The following is an 18,424-nucleotide window of genomic DNA, read 5'->3' on the forward strand; positions in this document are numbered from 1 at the left end:
CTACCTCGTTTTACTACATTATGTCGTTGCAGGACTGTTTGCCTCAATAATACATTACTCACTCAGCCTATATTCAGTCAATAGCAACCCTAACCGTTTGAAATATTTGAGACAAATAATCCAATTGTTACAAAAAACACTTAGAAGGAGAAACAAAAAATAAAGGCAAAGCTGAGTTAAGTCCAAGAAGTTAAATTGATCCAGTGCTATCCAGGAAGATTAGTTTGTAATCTGAAAACACATTGATGCCCTTTTTGATTAGAGAATTGCAGAAAATATACCTAATCAACACTTGTGAAAGCATATTGTAGTACAAGTGCCATGCCTGCTGCAAGAGATCAACACTACTCATCTATAATCTGGTGTATAACCATTTCATACTGTACTGTTGTAAATAGCTAGTTGGTTTCTATTTTTATATTTGGCCTGAGCTGCTGGCCTCACTTAAAACCTTGTCATCCTACCTTAATACTGAAACAAGTATTTCTGCACAACTATTAATAGTCACTGGTCAAAGATGAGAGGAGTGGAATCTTAATTACGTATCGATACGATGAGGGGTATGTTATAAGCTTTACAAAACAGCCAAGCATCCACTGCAGCTTTCGGATTCAACTCAACAACAAAAAGAGATCTCAAACAGCTTTTTATTACATTTTTCAATCAATAACAGTACAATTTAGTACAGTATCTATCTTGCATCCAGCTCACCGTGGAACACCAACAGACTGAAATGAAATACAAAAAGTGAAAAGGTACATAAGGGTGCAGAGCTCTATAATAGTAATGGAAAGAGAAAAGGGAATCCATCTCAGTTGAATTGCATTTTCACTTGTGGCCACACACGAATACATCACATTTATTGTACATCATCGCAGAAAAAAGAAAAGTGAAAATATGTCACAACTTTAACAAAAGTGCTTCTGTATACAGTGAAATGTTGTCATTCAGATGCTCTGATTTTCAATTTAAGACCAAGAAAAAAATGTACAAAAGTTTTAGAATGGACAGTATGTGAGGACATTATTGTTCCATTGAGTGTGAAGATTTGAAGGAGAGAAAAGGACTTCTCAAGGATAGAATTCTCACAATGATTGTTATAATTATTACAAAAATTGGCATCAATAGAACTGGTAAGCATAATTTACACTAAGTATGCAGTCAATGTTAAGTCTTTCTCCATTCTTGCTCACTCTGGTGCATAGCATTACCAGTATTAGTACATGATGTATGCAGAGTTTGAGCCAAAAAAAATTGGCTTCTATTAAGTTCAATCAATAGGTTACTCTCCTTTTCAGAAACAAAAGAAAATCTAGGATTTTTGCACCATTGAAAGCAAGTCTACAGCATGCACATCTAAATTAACTCATGGCAGACAAAATTAAATGTCTTAACTTAAAACATCAGACCATTATTTTCAGACATTGATTTGTACATTTCATTCACAGAGTTGCAACTGCAGTCCCAAGCAAAGGAAGTGTCTATTTAGTCAGGTGAGGTGTTTCACTCAAAGTGGATACTAAACACAATCCCCCATCCATATAATAAAATTCAGCCATGCCCAAATGATCTCAGCACCTACCTTGCTACCCCACCCCTTCCCACCCAAAGGCATGTCCAAGAATTAAGGGGGTTAACTGGATAAGTTACTCGTAATAACTCCTTTTGTACTGGAATGAGCATTCATAATTTATAGCATGTGCTTGGTTAGTTAACATAGTATTAGTTGAGAGGCAAAGCTTCTTCATGTGCAAAAGGCTGTGATGAAACAAAAACAGCTAGTATATAAATACATCATGGACATTTTGAAAGCTGCTCGTGTAATATCCAAGTGATCCAAGCTTTTACTTCTGCATGTTTTCTTTCATCTGTCTTATATGATTTAACTGGATTAGAAAGACAAGCTGTAATTCAAACATATCTAAAACCACTAAAGAAATATGACAAAAAAAAGAAAGCCATCAAGAATAACAAACCATCAGAATAGAATTCTTTAAAAAAGAAAAAAAAAAAAGAAAAAAAAGTTAAATAATTTGTACAATTATACTCCAACATTTGCTTTCAAAGACGCACACATTTGCATGGGATGATAGTGTTGTTTTCTCTTTCAAGGTAACATAAAATGGTCCAAGAAGGAATGCGCAAGTTTCTGATTTGATACCACAGGAGATCCTTTCTTAACTAGGTGATAAACAATTGTGCTCTTCTTTGTGTAGGAAAGGCATTGGTTTCCCTTCGTTTTTGTGGTGTCCAAGTCAGTTTAAACAGTGTTGAAGAAGATGCTGTGAACATTCTGAAGTTGTAATGGTCTTCCAGTCAACTTTGGAGTTAAAAGAACATCTGGGAAGCAAAGACAAATGAAATTTAGAATTTAACTACTCTAACCTGATCTGCAGTTGAGATCATTTTTGTCTCCTGTCAAGTGTAAATTTAAGACCTTGTGGGAAAAGACCTATCAAAACGCTTTCTGATTACATGGACTGACATAAGAATGCAGAAGGCTGCTTGTGTTCATTCTACGCACATATCCGACAAGCTGCAGTGTTTGGCCTTTTTTAAGCCTGCAAAATGTAATATTTACAATGAGTCCTCACTTCAAGAATTCAGTGTAACAACAACAAAAAAGAGTTAAAATCATGTGTCAAATGTTTCTTAACAGGATTCTTAGGGCAAGTGGCGTCATTACAGCAACAAACCTCAACTCATTTAAATCTACTATCATCTGAGTTTAGCTTGAAGTGACTGAATGGCTAACAATCAATGCCTTTCTGAAGTGTGCTAAATGGCCGCTGTAATACAGTACGTGTATATTCATCGGATGGGTTTGTTTTCTGTAGGCCTACTGCCTGTATCCTGTATAGAAAAACATTACGCTTAAACTAATGCTAGAAGTAGTTGAAGTTGCCCTGACGTTTATCGAGCATTCTGTTAAAGTAGGGGCAAGAATGTTTTGTTGATCACGAGAGTCAAAGGAAAATGCCAAGATCCATTCAAGCTAACAGTGCGGACCAGCAAAAGAAACAAAGACATTTCACTGAACCCACAACTCTTTTAAAACCTGTAAGGCAACTAAAGTAGCACAATCAGCACATCACCTTCTACTCTAGCCAGGCAAAAGATGAGGCTATGGCAGACGTGCAACTACAGGTTGTTTTTTTTTGTTGTTGTTTTTTTACGAGGAATAGCTTTAAGTACAAATGTAGGAAAATGTGAAACAATATAAAAAAAGAAAAAGAAAAGGAAAAAAAGAAGAACCTTCAGGCTTCAATTCCAGATCTTCAGAAAACTGTCCCAGGATCCCGTTGCAACTGCCATGCCATCATCAGTAACTCCCAGGCAGCTAACGCGGTTGTCATGTCCAGCCAACACACCTGGAAAAAAAACAACCACCATTGTTACTTACTCTTCAGGCCTGCAAATGAGTAAATAATCTTTGTTGCTTTCTATGTCAGAGGATTTTTGTCACATGACACAAATGGAGCTGCCGTTTGGCTTCATGCTTCAGTTACTAACCAGCACGGTCAGCTTTTAGTGTGTCCCACACGTTACAGTTGAAGTCATCATATCCAGCCAGAAGGAGACGGCCACTCTTTGAGAATGCAACAGAGGTGATGCCACATATGATATTGTCGTGGGAGTAGATCATTAATTCCTGATCAGCACGCAGATCGAACAGCCTGCAGGTGGCATCGTCGGAGCCCGTGGCAAAGGCGTTGCCGTTAGGGAAGAACTAAAAATGACAGAGGAGAGACCATACATTTAAAACAAAGGAACACAAAAATGTGCATTTACAAAAAAATAGTCATTAAAAAGAATAACATTTCAAGTACAGTCCTGAATTTTGTTAATAACTTACACAGATGGCGTTGATGTCGGACTCATGGCCGGTAAATGTCTGTCTGCACATGCCCTCTCGAACATCCCAGAGTTTAGCAGAGGCATCACAAGCACCAGAGACAAATAACCGAGAGTCGGGGGCCAACGACAGGCTCATGACATCGCCTGTGTGCCCAGCAAATGTGGTCGTCTGCTGGCCAGTCTCAATGTCCCAAAGTGCACTGTAAAATGAAATGTAATTAAAACATCCGTCTGGCATATCACCAACTTCCTCACTTTGGCACAAAAATTTTGATTAAATAACCAACACAGCAAATCAACTAAATATTAGCTATTCTTTTCCTTACCAAGTGGTATCTCCAGAGCTTGTAACAATCTGGTTGTCATCGAGGAAGCGACAACAGGACAGGTATCCTGATATTCAAAGAAACAACAGATAAGTTTGTTAATATGCAACTTTGTAACAGACATTTACTACTCAAACAAGTTAATAACTAGTAACACATGTTCAAGTCTCATATCTTGACTGACGTATTTAACTGAAATTTGCGCAGTGCAAGTTATGCAGTTTTAAGTATTGCTCTCTGTTTTAACTTCATTTACTTTTGGCATCAACAAATGAGAGATTAGGTTTTAAAAAGGTCAAATATCATTATTTAACTACATATAGAGGGTGCTTATAAAGACGTTCGGAAATTAGGTTTAACCAATGACCCACTCATTCTATTTGTGAATTTTAAGTGTTCATTTGTGACATATAGCACGCCTGCATGTTGAACTGAAACTCTAGTTTTGCAATCCAGATTAGCCAAATTAAAAGTGACAACCAAACCCAATCAAACGTGCTTAAAAAACAATGTCAACACAGAGTGTGTACATCATTTACCTGTATGTCCTGCAAGCTCACGGCTCACACGTACATTCCCCTCACGGGTTTTCAGGTTGTAAATGGAACAGATGTTGTCTAAACCACCACAGGCCACATAATTTCCTGAAGGTGCATACGCGCAAGTCATGACCCAGGAAGATCGAAGAGGAATGGCATGAACCTGTGTAGGAAAAGGTGACAACACAAACACATTTGTTAACTCGCTTTTTTTCCCAAAGCAAAACATAGACATTTTACATCTATCTTTCTCTCTATCCATCATATAAATTAGAAAAGGTTTAACTAAATTCTATTGATAGACATGTGATTTCGACACCCACAAGCTCAAAATCAGAGTGACGTCCAGGCCAAGTTACAAAGTGACGCGCCCATGACTAAAGTAACAAGAGCAAGTCAACTGAGAGCAGAGTCTACAGTGTGCTCCTTAGGCACTGGACAACATTGTGTGGAATCATTATGCCCATATCATTTCCATTTTGACTGAAACATGATAGTATGCATCAGTCAATATGCTGCTACTTACTGCTACTGATAGACAGCATAAGATGGCAGCTTCATTTAACAAAGGCTAAAACTAATAGTGTTTCTATTTGTAAGACCCTATGCGCATTAAGGTATCCCATATACATTTCTGACCTCAATCTGGCCTGCAATCTTCTCAATAGGTCTACAGATAGATTGGAAGAATGACCCTTTAATCTTTTAATTGGACTTACTGTCAGCTGTATCATTCAATGTAAATGTTTCTTTGTGTCACCACATGAAAAGTCTTCCATATTCTAACACCTAACAGCACAATTCACCATTTCTAATTTTCTGTCTGTGATGAGGAGTTCAAATTACTTCTTGTGCAGACAAACTGCGCTCCACTTCCACCCACCCCCCACCAACTACACACCAAACACATCGGGCCCAAGGCCACAAATGCCTCTCTCTCAGCTGATATGCAGCTCTTTTGAATGTATTCCAAATGAAAGCAGCATGGACGGAGCTAGTTAGTTTCTTGTTCTAATTCTAATACAACTGTATGACTTCCACAAGAATAGGCACTGGTCTTAAAATATAAAGGGGCAGACAAATATGGAACTCTTAGAAGGTGTTACTGATGCAAGGCACAAGAAACGAGGTACACATCATTCATTTCTATCTTGGTCAAACTTTTTTCCTTTCAACCATAAGTACATAAAGCAGCTTCTAAAAAAGACAACTTACCTTATTCGTTGTATAGCTGTCCCAAATAATGAGTTTGCCATCTTGAGAGGCACTGACCAAGAGCCTACAAAAATAACAACAGCAATATAAACACTGCCACAACAATCGCAGTTGTCACACTAAATCTATTTTTATCTCTAATCATAAGCCAAAATCTGAGGAGGAAGGAATGCAGGCTAAAGATGCTCTTCAAACTGCTCCATAAAAATCATGACGCAGTATGACTTATCCATGTAACAACTAACTTTTTCAAAATTCGACATCAAGCAAGAACAAAATGCAACTTCAATTCAAACCATAATCCATTCAGTTTACCTGGAATCTGTTCCCCAATGCATGGCATAGATTTTAGCCAAATGACCCCGCAGCGTTCGTCTTGTACGCATCTGGATTCGTCCAACGGGGTCAATATTAGCTGTAATCTGGAAAAATATGATTAAAAAAAAAAAATTTAGCATTCTAGTGACTTTCAGACCAAATGCTTATTAACCTAAGAGAAAGATTATCATGTTTAATGTTACCTGTGATAGTGTGGCATCTGCGCATGCTTTCCTGGCATCCTAAAAGGAAGAAAAGTCAGATCTGTGTTACAAGTGTTTAATTTTCAGATATGTAAGTACTTCACTTGTAAATGGTATTTTTAATTACTGGTAGCATGGCACATAGGAGAATTGTTACTTACTCTGATCTGATTTTTGAGCTGCTCTGCCTCTTGGCGTAACTGGTCCAGTTCACTCATTTTAGCCTGCTTTTTCAATTACCTTACTCCAGCTACGGGGGCACTTGTTGATCTAAAAAAGAATGAAAAGAAGCACTTAAATTAATCGCAGATCATTTTCAATTTAAAATCAAGGTCATATTTTTAACGGAATGCAATATGGATCTGAACCCATTTTAGACAACAGATTTTTCCATTGACTTAGCCATTTACCTACGATATGCAGTCTGTGGTTCAACCTTACTTTCCCACCTCAATGTCACTAACATAATCCTGACACACAATTTAGATTGCCAGACAAATCCTGTTAAGGCATGACTTTCCAATGATCCGAAAAGCGGTCATTATCCTGTTGACCTCAATCCCAGGGATAGTCAGAATTTTAGCCAAGTGATCAATAAGCCACTTATATTAATACAGAGCCTTAAACACACTCAAAGTTCATCTAACAAAATATGCTGAATAAATAAGTGATCAAGGTAGAATGTTCCCAATGTTAGAAATGCATCTTGAACTACACCAAGGCAATTAATATAGAGAAGCCACCCCAGCTTTGATTACCTGCCCTATGCATGACAATGATATCATCTGTACTGTGATGTCAGAATAAAAAACAATCGATTACCAACAAAACATCCCAAAACAAACAAAATAAGCAAATTGATGCAATATTTCAGCCCCTTTATTTAAAACAACATAAAATCTATGTTTTTGGAAAAGTATCAATGCAACGATACAGTGGTGTCCATGAATGGCTTTCAGTAGTTGTCAACATAGTCATTGTTAGTTTACGGACTCCTGTTATCCTTAAAAATGGATCCTGTGTCAGATCTATTCCATTAATAATTCAAGTGCATTGAACAGAAACACATTAGCAAATAAATGTCTATTCATGCCCTGAATGTGTGTGTGTGTGTGTCTTTATAATGGTACACATTTTTGTGGTAAACCACAGTAATTTCTAACTACTGGCGCCTGATTAAAATTGAGCAGTAAAGCACAATTTAGACCCGAAACAACATCTATTAGAATTTTCTACGGATTACCAGTTACATTAAGACCCTTATTGAATCAACTCAAAACTTGACAGTGGAAGGGTGAAGCTCAGGGACCACATTCTTAAATAGTGCCATGCATCACATGCTATGTGTATACTCATGGCTATGCAAGCTGTCTCCTATGAGACCCTTGTTAAAAAAAACACGCACACAAGATGACAAATCTTTGCTACAACAAAACTACAACATAATAAAGCTCTTGGCAGACTGAGCTCTTAAAGGAAACTTCTAATTTAATACAGATTTAAAATTGTTTGTAAATTGTACCATTCAGTTTTAACAACCTCGCCTTCCCAGTCTTACCTGGTGCGTTTCAGTCAGTAAGCCTGTGTCACAGGAGGTTTCAGGACAAGACTGAAACTCTTCTCTACCTGACTACGTTGTCCTTAAGGTCCTCTGACTGGTTGACCTTTTTAACGCAGGTTATCCTCTTACACCCATTAATCTAATAATAAACGTGTCATGGAATGTAATTATCAACAACATACAGCAGAAAGCCATTCTCACCTTGAAACCTCTGAAAATATACTTAACAATTTTTTAATATTATCAAAAGCTTAACTGTGATTTAATAGTAAAATATATTCAATTGTTGTTGTGATTGATGAAATGCAGGGCTTTTGATTTAAACCTTACAGATTTCTGTCACCTCTTAGTGGTGACTTTATAAAATGTATAAAATGCTCTACGGTGACATGAAGGTAATACTTTGTAATACTCTTAATCAAATTACAACATGATGCAACTAACTTGGATTTTTTTTACTTCTCCTAGCCAAACTCTAAAACTGTAATGATAAATCCAAAAGGTGCAGTGAGTTTAAATGTGTAAGCTTTAAATATTCAAAATTCTTAAATATCATTTCCCATTGACCTCTGTGGATGCTTACAGTTAAGGAGTTCCTCTCCCTCATCACTTCTCCTTTCCAAGCGCCTGATCAGGGTCAGCTGACTGCATGATAAACAATGAGCAGTGGCAAACAGCCTGGAGTTGTAGCTCACTGGCTGTTCTCAGGTCCCTTAAGTGCAGTCTGTTCCTGCTACTTTCAAAAGGTGGCTTCTAGACTTTCAGTCAAAATCCAAAGAACTGTATCTTTCTCCGCACTAGTTAAGGATACATATGTTCTCAAAAGAACAAGTTGGCTCTGATCTGCGCTGTTAAACAATGATAATGCAGTGTTTCACGGCTAAAGCTGGATCATAGAAAAAGCCATAACCAGCAATATCACTGAGCAACTCCATAATCCTAAAAGCTAAAATCCTCAGTCAATGAGTCTCTAATCCTATCCATGTCCACTAACATAAACAGCTGGCAAAGCCATCCCCAGCATTAGAAATGTGTTTTCCCAATCATAAAAGGATGAGTTTAATCTTATTTCTTTTACACACAACATGCTTAGAGCAAGTGCCTGGATTTCCACATCGGCAGTGAAATCCCAAGCTTGATACGGCGCTCTTGTCTAGTGTGACCAGCAACTAGGATGAAGCTGTAAAGTATAGTATTATATATAAAATCATTGAATCATTCCTAACATACGTTTTCCTTGTGATTTGTCTGCACAGGTTTACACAAACACTATGTGGTGTACTAATATTTGACTTAGCGGCTGTGTGCGTTACTGTGATTTGCCTTCAACAGTAGGATGGTTTGCATTGCATTTGAATAGCAGGCAGATAGATGTTTTTAGTCAGGCTGTGGCTCCAATTTGTTTATTAGGTTCGTCTACAGAGGTTACATACATTTTAAGAGAAATTTCATTCCAATTCAGCCCCATGATGAGGCAAAATACTAAGGGTTTGAAGTATTGGTATCTGGCATAGTGTAATCTTATTTGTATATTTACTGAACGCTGCAGTGTGTAACGATAATATGACTTGCACTGATAGAAATCTGAGAAGATGCAGCTAAACGCCATCTTGCAGACTGCTGTCCGCTAGTTAGCTTGCTAGCAGGCTTGACAGTGTAGGCCTACAGGCAGGGCAGAGCTAGTACTCAAGAAAGCAGTGTACTCAGTCACCGCGTTAGCAACAAAATTCACTAGTGATTTAATAATAATCAAACGAAAAACTAAACTGATCCAATTGAAGAACCACTGAATTTCTTGACAGATCGACCTAATAGTTGGCTACATCCTTATAAAATAACGTAACCACAGCTACTTTTGGGTTAGACTCTGCTGCTCTTCCGCAATTACATGGGAGTGCTGCTATGTAGTTAGCTTTTAAGCCAACAGTGGTTAAACCTGGAACCTCGCTGGCGGCTCGGCATCCAGAAATCCACTTACTTACATACTAACAATCTCATTAAACCCGACGGTGACTAACTGCTTTGATTACGGTGTATCAGTATATTTATCAGACTGCCCGGTCCTTCAGTAGACCGGAGCCTGTAAAATCTGCAAGGTCGGGCGGCGATGGCCTGTTTGACTTCAGTTAAGCAACAAATGCAATAGATGCGGGTAATTTTTTCACAAGGCAGATGATCATCCATCATCCCTTGCTAACTTACATACCTGCCAATTAGTCCGCTGATAATAAATAACTAACCTTACTAACCCAAGTTGAAGTCGGCTGCACCGGCGCGGCCGTTTCGTTGCAGGAAGGCAGCAATATGCTAACTTATTAGTTCGGCTTGTAAAAAAAAAAAAAAAAAAAAAAAAAAGGGTGTCAACGCGGCTACAATAACTCGCGCAAATAAAGTGCATCTGTTACGTGTATATTTATATCATGTGCAGTGTTGAAGTTCACTAGGGTGTTGGATGCTCTACTGTTGCCAATAACCAATATTTGCCGTTAATTTGTTTACGGGACGTTTATTGTTCCAGCCCAACCCAGTGTGTCATCATCAACTGACAGCAACATTTTTAAATGTAAGATTTCGAGTAGGCCAACAAAGCCACTCGACACTAACTATCACGCTCTGGGGGTTTACATTTTCATCACAGTCAGCCTAAGCAGTAATTAACTATCCACGACTTTACACACTGTATTTTAGGCCGAGGAGCAGCTCCGCTGGGCCATCCCTGGCACCAAGCCTCCCTGGCCAATATTAACGTTACTTCTCCGCCAGGCAGAAGCTCTGCTAGCATTAACAGTAGTTAACCCAACTCAATCGACTGGATGTTACGTTATATGCGAGTTATGAGGAAATAAGTTTTGTAGTAATCTGATTATCAAACGCAAACATTGAGCGACACGGGCCACTGCTGCAGTCGTTCTTGTGCGTTAGCTGCTTGTATTTGCTTATCATAAAACAGGCAAGTTAACGTTAGCTCACCGCTGCTAACTAAACGGCCAGGAAGGTAGCCATCGCTCACTACCCCACCCCCGGGCAGTTCAATTCTTCCACAATTCAGCCGCTAATGCTATTAATAGATTATGTGAAAGATATAAAAGTAACGTGGTCGTCGATTTATTTCACCTTACCTTATTCAATTTGCGTTTGTTTTTGCGTTTTGGCATTGACTGGAAAACAAGACGGCGTATATCTCCGATCCACGCATCAACGAGCACCACAGCGCTAGCTTTCTAACTAGCTAGCCAGCTAGCGTTAGTTTTCCGAGGAGCAGCCCTTCCCGAACGCAGGCTACAGCTAGGGAGCTTGACAACCTCCGTCAACCAACCGGAGAGGGAGGGGGAGGTGGTGGAGAGAGGCGGGGGGGGTCACACCCACTAGCCTTGTACTGGAGACACTGCCCAGGCGGACAAAAACGCTAATCTTCAAAGTTCCTACAACTCAACGCCACAGTCTATTCTGTCTTTTTCTGTTGTCAAGCTTAACATCTGTCCTTTCCGTAGTGACACTCTCGTGCGGCCATCGAACGCCGAGATGGGCGCGGTAACCCTGCAGTTAGCACCGGGAAACCCCACGCTGCAGCGATCGGAAGAGAATCAACGATAGGTGTTTCATGTACAGTTGGATTATCAATTTATCAGATTATCAGTCACCTTAAACATAGCCCGTTGGCACTATGCATTTGATATATGGCCATTTAGGACAGGTACAGTAGACTAAATGCTTATTGAATAATGGTGTTCGGTGAGCTGCCCCCCTATCGGCAATACAGTCTGAGTGAAAGGCTGAGTCAGTCAGGCCTCTAAAGTAGGAAGTGGTATAAGCTATTATGATTTCAGCAGGGTTGTTATAGCAGTGGAAACAACACAAAATGTCCATAGCTAATGAGGACAGTGTAAACCTATTTAGATATTAATGCGTGTTCCCTGTGGGATTTTTTCACAATCACAAATTATTTAGTGTTTCAATCATACAAGCGCTGATCTTTTTTCAAAAGCACCACTCCCTTCAGCACCTCACTGGCTCACAGGCTATTAGTAATTTTTGTGGTTCAGTTCCTGTAAACTGATGCAGTTAGACCGAGTAGAGACGTTAGCGTTTCCATTTTTTTTAACAGATATTGCAACAACAAAAAAACTATACACTGAAAATAAGTGATTTTTCATATACTGTTTAATTTGTTTGTATACTAAGTTATTATTTATGAATATCATCAATTATTATTTGTTTATTTTTTCCACAATCAGGTCATGAACATGAGGTGCATTTTTAACATGGTCCCGTAACCATACCCCATAGTACGTGTACAGTTGAGACGTCACGGTACCATGTGGAGACACCTGAACATCAATTGTAAATGCAATAAACTTTAAATTTGACACGATATTTCAATATAAATTCCTCTTTATTAAAATAAAAAAAACAATGGAATATTATTGTATTATAAATATTATATTATAACATAAAATTATATTATAGTATGACACTGTTCAGGTATCACAAATATTAGCCTAGGTTTTTGTTTTTTTTTTCATTTTCTTTGTTTTTTTGGTCTTCTTATGACTTATAACATGTTATTGTTAGCCTACACTGCACAACTTAACAGTGATGTGATGTAATAGAATTCTATCAGGATACAGTTGAAACATTGTGTCTCAACTACCTCCCTGACCACTTTGTGTATTCCTCTATTGTGCAGTGACCTAACATGCAAGGATAGCATGAAATATGGGAGTTTTTAGGGCACAATATAATGTTTGCAATGATGTAGCCTAAGTTATGTTTGATGGTCACAAAAGGATAATAAGCTATTCGTTGTGGAGGGGACATGGTAAAGTTAAATTCTTACCTTAGTAAAAAAAAAGACTTTTGCTGATATCTTTGGACTGGAGATGCTAAAACTCTTCAAATTTCCCACAACCAAAGAGGATGCTAATATGCATGTGCTGACTCCAAGTAAAAATGGTGGCTCAGCCTTGCAGCACGGGCAAGATATTAAGTGTGTTTCAACTGTCTCAACTATACTCACTCACCCCACCCCAACCATTTCACTGGCATACCACTTAACGATTAAACATTATCAGTATGCAGTATAGTTACTTGTGGCTGTTAAGAAGTTGAATAGATATAGGCCTACTGCAGCCCTTTTGAGTAATTGTCTGAACCAGAAGAACTTCTTACATATAGCCTATTCACACATGTACATCTTGTCACAGGTCAAGTCACAGTTTAACTTGTATTTTCTGGAAACATAGGCTATGCCTATCATTAACTACAACCTGCTTGTCTCAGCCTTATGCTAAATTTATCCTATTCCCAACCTTAATGACCAAACATCACCCCACTCTTCCCACTTGGATAATCTTGGGTCAAATGCTGTTTAGGTGTCATTTGTGATTGAGAACATAGGGGATTGAGATCATGGAAACAAGCAGTTGGTTAAACAAACCCACCATAAGACATATTTGATATTAAGATGTAGAGAAGTAGCTACATGCAGGATATATAATTTTGACTGTAGCCTAAACATATTTGAATAATAAATGGAAAATCTTTACAATGGCTTGGTGCCAGTCCTCTGGCAATGCATCATCATTAGTAGGGCTTGTCAGTGGATTTTTGAACCATTTGACTCTATGACATGACATGTGAATTAATTTGGTTGCCAACATGCAGAAGCAGGAGGAAAATATATTCTTAAGTACACATACTACATATATGATCCAAATTTGCTTTATTTTGTCATGGCTAACTGGTCAGGCAGTACAGTAGGTCATCCTCACTTTCATACTGAAAGTTTTTCAGTCATACTATGTCATATTTTTTGATGGAAAAAAGTTAAGTTTTGTCATGGCTACACAACAACAACAAAGATGAAAAGTATTCCCATTTTTTTAATGGAATAGTTATTCCTCTGAAAATTAGTTAATGTAAATTAGAATAGTGTAAAATCCAAAGTAAGGTAAAGTTAAAAAAAAAAAAAAAAGAAAAGAAAAAAAAGAGAGAAATTGTAGTTGCACATTATTTTTCCTGGGCATCTCCCTTCAAACTCTGTGGATACTGAGGATCATTTCAGACATATGGCGTACAGAGATTCATAGCTCTTTCCCTTGCAAACAATTGTGAAATTCTTTATATTCCCATTGCAATGTTGGAAATAACTTCTTGGAGTTAAGTACCTCCTTATTTGGTTGTCTGCTTTCATGAGATACACTGGGGGCTGCACAAACACCTGCTAATGGCTTGCAGTAAGCTAATTGCATCTCCCATAAGAGTTGAGGTCACAGAAAATCTCATTGTTTACATTTCTTCCATCTTGTCTTTATAGGCCTTCCCAATTTAGCTAGTTTGAGAATAACATGATAATTTAATCTTATGAAATTATCTAGTTTAGCTACTAAACCCTCGCCTTTCACAGTTTCAATGTAAGTGTGCTGTCTGCGTATTGTTGGTTGAGATCAGTGTCCAAATATTCCTCGTCCATGATTAGAAAGCCCATCCTCTAAGTGCCATAAAAGGTCTTGAAGAAGGCCTTTCTGAACTCTGGGGAAAGAGCATTAGAAGAGTAGAAATAATGAAGCTGAGACACCCTCTCATTCTGCAGTAACTGTTGATGTCCTCAGCCTGTGCTACCAGCAAAGACATGGTGAGTACCTCAAGACAAAGTAGCCAACTTCCCATTCAAAAATGTTCTAATATATGTTGTTAACATTAAATTCAATGTGAAGTAATTCCACATGCTTTCATGTGTTGATTTCTACTCCTTTTCATACACCCCGCCAAAGGAAATACTGCAACCCCTTTATTTTCTTCTAGGCCAGCAAGCTGACGCAAGAGCAGATCAAAGAGTATAAAGGAGTTTTTGAGATGTTTGATGAAGAGGGAAATGGAGATGTGAAGACGCAGGAGCTGGAGAGACTGATGAGCTTAATGGGAATCAATCCGACGAAGAGAGAGCTCGGCCAGATGGCCAAAGATGTGGACAAAGATGGTGAGTATAAGCAATGGCTGTAAACCAAAATGAACCTAAATATAACTGTACATACATCTAGCTAAAAACACACCAATGGTTTTACAGACGTACACACCAGTGACTCAGAAAGCCTATGTCTGCGAAGTAAAATATAATCCAGTACAATAATAACTATGCCATACCTTTTTGAAGCACATTATATTATTTTGACCAAACAACAGCTGATTCAACTTTCATTTTGCAACATTATGGAGTATTTGACTGTAATAAGTTGTGTCTATTAAAATACACGACTGCATCAATATGTCTTTAAGTAATGTTCTGTATGCATGATATGCACCTGGAAATGACATTACATTGATGAATGGCATCTGTTCTGCCTATTGTTGAATATGTTTGTAATGTAGGTTGTTTGTGATTCATACAGTAGAGCCATGTGCAACTTTCCAAGGGAATAATGCCTTCTTCCAAAATGCATTATGAAAGAGCATAACATTATCTAATACTGCAGTATTCTGTTAAGTGAAGGAATCCAAATTCATCACTAGATGGCAGCATTTCACCGTACAGTAAGCTTTATGTACAGTGGGATTTATAAAAGGACTGTTGGCATTTCCCAGTCGTTGTCACACGCACATGAACTGTCACTTGAATCTATCATCTGTGACATCTATGACAAATTATCTATGACTCTAGTATCACTATTTCTTGTCTGAATTCCTGCACGCACAATTATGCTGTAACAATCATTACAATAATACAGTAATAAATGTAAAAAATGATGACACAGAGAAGTTATCAAACTAAGATACTTTTTTAGAGATCACAAATTATAGTAATGTTTGTATTATTTCATTTATTATGCCCAAGGATATAATTGCCTTTATATCTACTATATGTTTCCTTATTCCCTATAGTATAGCTAGAATTTCCATCTCCAATCTAATTTATCCAAATGTAAAACCAACCTGCAACTTTAAAAAAAAACTTCTTGAATGTTTTATTGAATATTTGCAGTTGAATCAATGTGTTAATGTAAATAATTGTCATTAACCATTAAAAGTTGAAGTTGCTTGCCTTCCTTTTACTACATGGATGTTGTTCTTTTTCTCTGCATAGAGTCCACTGTCAAATGTCACCCTGTCAAACTAAAGAACATTATTTCTGTGACATTTCAGGTAAAGGGATATTCAACTGTGACAGCTTCCTAGGTCTGATGGCACTATATCACGAAAGAACAAAAAACCAGGACGCTGAACTGAGAGCTGCTTTTAAAGTGTTTGACAAAGAAGCCAAGGGATATATTGACTGGAACACACTCAAGTAAGAATAACATTTATGTTAAAAAGATAGAAATACATTTTCTCCCTCAGTAAATGAGTGAGTGAATTATTTATAATTTCTTATGTTGACCTACTGCTATACAAATAAATGCTAATTTACCTTTAAAAAAGATTGCACTATATATAAAGCAAACATGACTGCCCCTAGAGTTTGTCTTCACTTAATTCTAATATTAATTACCAATCATGACCTTTCAGTGTTTCTTGTTTGTTTAACATGAATCCACAGATATGTACTGATGAATGCAGGAGAACCACTCAATGAGACTGAAGCGGAACAGATGATGAAGGAGGCAGACAGAGATGGAGATGGAACCATCGATTATGAAGGTAATATTTATGTTAAGCTATATTAAACCATTGTTATTTACTGTTATTGGGAAATGTCTTGGAGCATAATGTAGTATCAATGTTTTTTTAAAATCATTTTGTTGTTTGATCATTTTTTATTTAAATAATGTTTTTCCTTGTTCTTTCTTGACAGTTTCAGTTTGTCAGAATCAGGGCTGTTAATATGAAAACTCGTTTTTTAACAAGATCATTTCAACAAAATCAGTGAAGAATGAACCCTGCAGAATTGATTATAAATTTTGTCTTTGCTGACATTCTAGCTTGATTGCAGAACTCATTATTAACCCGTCAGTAGTTTTTGTATGTGAAAAAATCAGAATTAGCAGAATTTTGTGCATTTCATTGATATTTCACTTGAATCTCCAAATACACAAGAATATTCAAAAATGTGTCCTTAGATGCCAAGAAAATGAAAAAAAAAAAAAAAAAGATATTGTGGTAGGCTATTTATTGATTATTTTCATTCTTTCAGAATTTGTGGCCATGATGACTGGGAACTTGTTCAAAATGAGCTGAGGGAACACAGTTGACTTTAAACCTTGGGGATACTCTGCTTAATTAAGTTCATACTCCTGTAACAAGATGACTGTTATTTTTAATCCATCATATTTGTAGAAATTCAAATGGAAATGTGTACAATCACATAACAAATAATTGTAGAATCCCTTCAGAGAAAAATAAAAATAAATAAATTTGTTTGAATAAAGATTTTAAGTTATCGCTCCTTCATTTCCTTTTTTTGGTTCTACGTGTTTCTGATCAAACAAATTCAAGCCACTGAGGGTCAGAGGAAAGACAGTATAGGGTTAATATCCTCAGACTTGCCACCCGGATGCAGTCATTCACATGGGTCTGACAGCATCTGGTGTGCAGAGCCATTAAATCCCATTCTCATCCCTGCAAAACCAGATGGACAGCCCAGGGAGCCAATCGTATCTATCCTCTTGAAGCCGGTGGACCAATTGCAGCGAGAGAAGGGAGGGCCCCTGCCGCACTGATCTCTGTTTGCAGCATCCCTAGAGCTTCCTCTGTTGTGTGAAATATAAGAAAGGGCAAGACGGAGAGGGGGGGAGTAGATTCTTGGAGGCAATCATAGAACGGAAAAGGGATCTCCTGGAGGCTGCTGGGATAGGGTTACTTCGGTGCGCGGAGTCCATCCTCAGAGAAGATGGCTGTTTTGTCAATGTAAACAGCCTGTGCAGTACCTGCATTGCTAAAGGGGGAAGCAGAAGAGGAGGAGGAGGAGAGGGAGGAGGAGGAGGGACAGACACTGGAGGAAATGCTGCCTCTTCCAATGAAAATTTCCCTTCTCTAGCTAGCCCCAGCCTGCTGCAGCTCACCTCTGAACTCATGCATGTTACATGTTAAGGTACGTCTGTATCTCTAATCTAAAGAGGACACATGGAGCAGGAGCAGGAGCTGGTCACGTTGTCAGGATTAGCAGTTCAGCTGTTTGTGCAGGACAGCTGAGATACAGCGCATCTTGACTAAAAATAACATGTTATGTATCAGTAACACACAGCAATCAGACCATGAACTGATTGAGGTGAGCATGTAAAAATGTTGCACGTCGCTCTCTTTGTGCAGTGCAGGGATTATTAAACGGACAAGAGCAAATGACTGGATCCAAGCCTTAGGTTTTCATTGGTTGTTTGCTTCAGCTGCACATGTTCCTCATTAAGAGCACAAGCAGACAGGATCCACTAAGGAGAGAGGAACAAATCATGTGTCTATTTTCACATTTTCACT

General features: G+C 38.0%; 2 protein-coding genes across 3 annotated transcripts; one reads left to right on the plus strand and one right to left on the minus strand.

Annotated features, from left to right (window-relative positions):
• Window positions 1-629: 629 nt before the first annotated feature.
• Window positions 630-11,247, minus strand: gnb1b (guanine nucleotide binding protein (G protein), beta polypeptide 1b). The gene is made up of 11 exons (XM_085777412.1): window positions 11,140-11,247; window positions 6,621-6,729; window positions 6,460-6,498; window positions 6,254-6,360; window positions 5,939-6,002; window positions 4,724-4,886; window positions 4,185-4,251; window positions 3,857-4,058; window positions 3,514-3,730; window positions 3,256-3,371; window positions 630-2,340 (listed from the first exon to the last, which is right to left on the minus strand). The coding sequence occupies exons 2-10, from the start codon at window positions 6,675-6,677 to the stop codon at window positions 3,265-3,267; spliced, it is 1,023 nt and encodes a 340-aa protein (XP_085633538.1). The 5' UTR covers window positions 6,678-6,729; window positions 11,140-11,247; the 3' UTR covers window positions 630-2,340; window positions 3,256-3,264.
• On the plus strand, window positions 10,445-17,321 carry LOC146987924 (calglandulin-like). 2 transcript variants are annotated; one of them, XM_085777414.1, is made up of 5 exons: window positions 10,445-10,583; window positions 14,825-14,999; window positions 16,160-16,304; window positions 16,554-16,654; window positions 17,148-17,321. In XM_085777414.1, the coding sequence occupies exons 2-5, from the start codon at window positions 14,876-14,878 to the stop codon at window positions 17,189-17,191; spliced, it is 414 nt and encodes a 137-aa protein (XP_085633540.1). In that variant the 5' UTR covers window positions 10,445-10,583; window positions 14,825-14,875; the 3' UTR covers window positions 17,192-17,321. The 2 variants fall into 2 exon arrangements, with proteins under 2 accessions (XP_085633540.1, XP_085633539.1); XM_085777413.1 differs by lacking the exon at window positions 10,445-10,583 and adding an exon at window positions 14,569-14,654.
• Window positions 17,322-18,424: the final 1,103 nt, after the last annotated feature.

The sequence above is a fragment of the Trachurus japonicus genome, chromosome 5 (genome assembly GCF_045865225.1).
Source record: "Trachurus japonicus isolate A0001 chromosome 5, Traja_1.0".
NCBI lineage: Eukaryota > Metazoa > Chordata > Actinopteri > Carangiformes > Carangidae > Trachurus > Trachurus japonicus.